Source organism: Frieseomelitta varia, unplaced genomic scaffold (genome assembly GCF_011392965.1).
Source record: "Frieseomelitta varia isolate USP_RPSP 00005682 unplaced genomic scaffold, Fvar_1.2 scaffold_361, whole genome shotgun sequence".
In the NCBI taxonomy this organism is placed as follows: domain Eukaryota; kingdom Metazoa; phylum Arthropoda; class Insecta; order Hymenoptera; family Apidae; genus Frieseomelitta; species Frieseomelitta varia.
Window position 1 is genome coordinate 1 of NW_025110103.1, and position 4,554 is coordinate 4,554.

Consider the following 4,554-nt stretch of genomic DNA (forward strand, 5'->3'; position numbering starts at 1 on the left):
TTTTTTGTGAAACTGTCGCGTATTCGTTTCGCGTTTCTACGATTTTATTCGCGTGAATGACATCAGTTTCCCGCGAACGAGGACGTGACAGAATTCTTTCGCCAGTTTCACGCGGTGAATACCGTTACGAGCGCAAGGATCGGTCGCTTCGCGGCGACGCCGATGCTCTCATATGGTTGCGTTTCGCGGTGTCAACGTTTTATTACACAACTTTTTGCTCGTTGCCTCATTTTTTCTATTCTATCGTATTATTTCACGTTGACGGTTTGAACTCGTCATCTGTTATCCAGACTCTTTTCTTCCCTGAATATTTTACATGGAACAGCGAAACGCGGATCGTAGTTTCACCTGAAACTTTGAGCGTCGTGCCTCGAGAAGCACGAAGCGAATCGCAAGAAATCGCGGTGAAAAAAAAAGAAAAAAAAAAAAAAAAATGAAACGACGCATGAAGAAGAAGAAGAAGCAAGACTCACCGATTGTTGTTTGAACGGGCGTCTCGACGTCGGCGGCCGACGACAACGCGACGACCCCGCCTATCAGGCAAAGTCCTGCGATCGCGCGCAGAAAACATCCTTCCTGGATACGCATCCTACCGCATTCTTCTGTCATACGGTCCCTCGGAAACACCAATGTCGCTGAAACACCAACCGTACACTCGCACTGTCTGATATATACTATGTATCACACGATTCGACGAACGTCCCGACGAAACGAGCAAAGATAGAGAGAACCGCGTGTGTCTCGCAGATTGTCAGTGAATGGAGAAGCGTGTGGCTTGCCGAGGGACCACGAAACGAAGTACGCACGAATCACCGGGTTCACTCGGTTCACTCGGTTCGTTTGCTGAGTCGGTTCGGTCGCGATCCGTGCCGAGGCCGGAGGTGAAGTGCACCGGTGAGCGGGATTTACCTCCTCCTTGGCCGGTGTTGGCGTTGTTGCCTCGCTTACCTTTCATTCCTACTCTCCGGCCAGCCGGAGAGAATTCTCCACGCTCACCTTGCTACAGGCCCGGCCACGCGATTCTACAGTCTGTTCCCGCTTAGCTGGACGATATATCGATGCCTTCGAATCGCCTTTCAACTGGCCACGCGTGCCTCCGACACGTCGGTATCGAAGGAAGCCACACACGCACACACGGCCTATTTCCCTTACTGTGTGTTTTGGTTGTGGCTTCCTTGGAGATCTCACCTCCGTGTGCGTGTGTGTGTGTGTGTACCGAGAAGTTCGTCCTTTTGAACGATATTCAACTGGTGTATTAATTAAACGCTGAATCGCGTAATTGCCCTCTCTTTCTCTTTTCGTACATATTATCTAGCCAAGCGCAATCGATGTAAGAACATGCGTGGCACGAATCGAAGGACAAACGTGGCGCGATGTCCCACGGCCGAAGCGGTGAAATCGAAAGTAAAGCGTTCGCTGTCTCGCGTATTTTCATCGTTGATCGATCGCCACCTCGCTGCTCGAACAAAATATCGCGCGATGCGTTGCGAGGCTGTAATTTTAGAAACAGTTTCACCTTGCAACAACGACGCGACGATACGATCAGAAACAATTGCGAACGTTCTTTCTCCTCCCCTCTCTCTCTCTCTTTTTTTTATTTTTCTTACGAACCAATTAACACACAATCGCGTCGAGCTACGGCGCAACGAGCACGCGCCTTGGAAATTATTAGCCGATGCAACGTAACAGTTCGTTACACGTACTTGGAATTCGTTTCGTCGGGACTCGTCGATTTTTCTACGCTATTCTCGCAAAACAGTCGTATTTTCTTTTTTTTTTTTTTACCGAAAATATGGCCAGCGCATTCATCGCTGGAACGCAATCAGCTCGAGATCATTTGAAACTGGGAGAGGACGTAATTTCAGCGTCGACCTCGTTTTCCGGAGTTCCTCCGGTTGCATCGGCAAGCTCGAGGTTCCTTCTTTGTTTGTTGAGACGTGCAGCAGATAGATTCTTACGAAATCAGGATGATTTGCAAACGATTCCCTCCAACCGGAAGCATTACGACCTCTGTTTTCTAGAAAACTTGCGAAAGAAATTTCCCTCCCCGGTGGTGCAGGACGGCGCGCGTCACTCTTCTTTTTATAGATTTGTTCCGAGTTCTTTGTTCCCTCGAGAGAAAGTGTCAGTGGGTCAGGATGGCGACACGTTAAAGGCGAAACAACGCGACGGAAAAGCAGGACCTACTTTTCGGCTTCAATGAGTCGTCCGTTGCTCGATTAACAAGGATCAAACGATCCTTTACAGGACTCGAGATGTGCCGAGTGGAGATTTCTGCTTTAAAATCAAGTACCGGATACACGAGTGACATCGTGACGATGGCGAGAAGATCGGAACGGAAATTCCTCGTAAATGAGTCACCCGGTAGACGAATCGAGCCCGGTCGAGGACGGTCTTTGACTAAGTTTGGTCGGAGAAATCTTTCTCGCGGGGAAAAGCGAGCGGATTCTAGCAAGACTCGTATACACGCGGCCTCACCTTCGTAACGATGGCTCGTGTTCGTGTTCGTGTCTTATGTCATGCAGTTGAACTAGATTCGAGCTACTCTAGCCAGGTGGTAGAAAATCGTTCTACATTATCTTACGCGATCTTTCGAGTTAATGTTTCAATGTCAGAATTATATCACGTACGTAACGTGAAGCTCGAGTTCATTAGTAATATCGAAAACGTAACCCTAAATATATATATCTGACGAATATTCTAAAAAATTCTTTGTCACGGAACTTTTACTTTTTAGACGATCGTAGAATTCGAAATCACGTTTGTATATTGTGTAATACATGTTGTCCAAAGTTGCTGGCAAAACGAGGAATTAGTCATCCCGGATCAAGCGACTATCGATTATTGCGCAGGATTGTCACTAGCATCGTAATGAATCTGATTTAATAATCAGTGATTATTCATAATAGAAATTTTCATTGAATGCTAATCACGCTTCGCCAATTGACACCTCTTGTATCATAGCGATAACGAAACTGTCTATTTATACTTTGTCTTGTAGATTACTTCGTGAAACTTAACGAGGGGAGACCGAGATTCGGTGAAAGCGTGCCGAATAATCTGCATGTACGCTTCCCGCTAATTTGCAAACTTTAAGGCGCATCAGTCAACTGTTTTCAGTTTGATTTAATCAGTTCCCTTTCTCATTATTTATTACTAATTGTACCGTCTGTGTACAACGCACGAACGCTTTCAGAAAACTAATCCTTTGTAATCTTTGTTCTTTTCGGTAGTTGCTTGTAATATTATTATTTAAAGAATTGAGAAATAAAAATAAGTACTTTGGAAGAAGACGGATAATAGGAGTAGATGTGCTACAAAAATAAGGAAAAACTGTTCTTTAGTTTTCTAGGTCATCAGGATCTAGTCTAAGTCTAAGAAGTGGAAATTTTTTGAACTAATAAAATAAGTGTTCTAAACTATCGTGATATCGGCGCAATTTCTGAAGATTCTTTGACGTCCATACAAATCCCTTGTGGTTTCATAAGTCCATCTGAAGACACAGTGTTTGCAAGAGATACGTGGTAGTTGGATTTCTATGTTGAAGGTCGTTTGAAAATTTGGTATTTGATACATGTAGCTTAGTAGATTATCGTAGTCACTTAGGATGATTGGGTATTTATTGAAACATTCCTCCGTTTCGAGGGAATTGGTTTGGTTCAGGGGACACACGTGGAACTTGAATGTTCCCAAATTGTTGGTAGTCAGTTTCACCTTTACCTTCATAGTGAAGTTGCTGAAACAACGTGAAAGTGTTAATAAACACAACTTTGAAAATATCTCGATTGATTTGCAAATCTAGATTTTACGTTCTGTGTTTACACATGCTTGAAAGTATTGTCGTTTCTGAATGTATTCTATTAAATATTATAACAAATACTTTTGATATTTTATATATATATATATATTCTAGCGAGGTGATGAACTTACGATTTCTTGACGATCACGCCGGTTCCATAAATACCACCGTTTTCATTTGGCCTGGGTCTGACTGCAGCGTAATCGTCACCGCATTCTCCACATTTTCCATGATTTTGGAAGAATTGAGTCTACGAGTAAACAAATCGACCAATTAACTTTTGTCTTCTACTTAGTCACTTTTCCATTGACACCTTTTCACTTCTTTTTAATATTTTTGTTAGACATATTGCAGCTGCCACGATATTTTGACATTTTGCTCGGCTGTTAAACTATATAATCGATAAAACAATATAATATCATTAAAGTCTATACAAGATCATGTCCAATACAAATCTATTTTTCTTAAATTTCAATGATTATGAAGCAGTTAATGGGATTCGTACATCTCCTCCGCAGGAAACATCATCGTCGTTGAAATTTTGTTCAACAGGGAATCCAAACCGCCAGGCACTGCTCCTACTAACAGGAGTAATCATCATGCCTTGCCCATGGATCTCCTGAAGGAACGTTCCGAGCAGGCAGATATTTAGTAAAAGTTTCACGAACGACATCTTCCACGCGCGTTCTTGTTCAATCAATAAACTAAGATTAGTTATTTTCCTTTGACTTCTTTTTATAGGATCATACTCACTA

The 4,554-nt window shown here is 43.1% G+C and overlaps 1 protein-coding gene across 2 annotated transcripts; it reads right to left on the minus strand.

Annotated features, from left to right (window-relative positions):
• Positions 1–3,125: 3,125 nt before the first annotated feature.
• LOC122530896 lies at positions 3,126–4,554 on the minus strand. 2 transcript variants are annotated; one of them, XM_043658277.1, is made up of 4 exons: positions 4,305–4,554; positions 3,931–4,049; positions 3,410–3,736; positions 3,126–3,371 (listed from the first exon to the last, which is right to left on the minus strand). In XM_043658277.1, exons 1-3 carry the CDS (start codon positions 4,470–4,472, stop codon positions 3,415–3,417), a joined length of 609 nt encoding a protein of 202 aa, XP_043514212.1. In that variant the 5' UTR covers positions 4,473–4,554; the 3' UTR covers positions 3,126–3,371; positions 3,410–3,414. The 2 variants fall into 2 exon arrangements, with proteins under 2 accessions (XP_043514212.1, XP_043514211.1); XM_043658276.1 differs by having other exon boundaries at positions 3,126–3,736; positions 4,305–4,553.

What these genes read in the sequence shown, in the direction of transcription:
- LOC122530896 (XM_043658277.1), bottom strand. Translation starts at nt 4,472, where the DNA reads ATGTCGTTCGTGAAACTTTTACTAAATATCTGCCTGCTCGGAACGTTC. An exon ending in ATGTTTCCTGCGGAGGAGAT is followed by an intron (nt 4,050 to 4,304) that starts GTACGAATCCCA and finishes GTTTACTCGTAG; the next exon opens with ACTCAATTCTTCCAAAATCA. An exon ending in GGCGTGATCGTCAAGAAATC is followed by an intron (nt 3,737 to 3,930) that starts GTAAGTTCATCA and finishes ACGTTGTTTCAG; the next exon opens with CAACTTCACTATGAAGGTAA.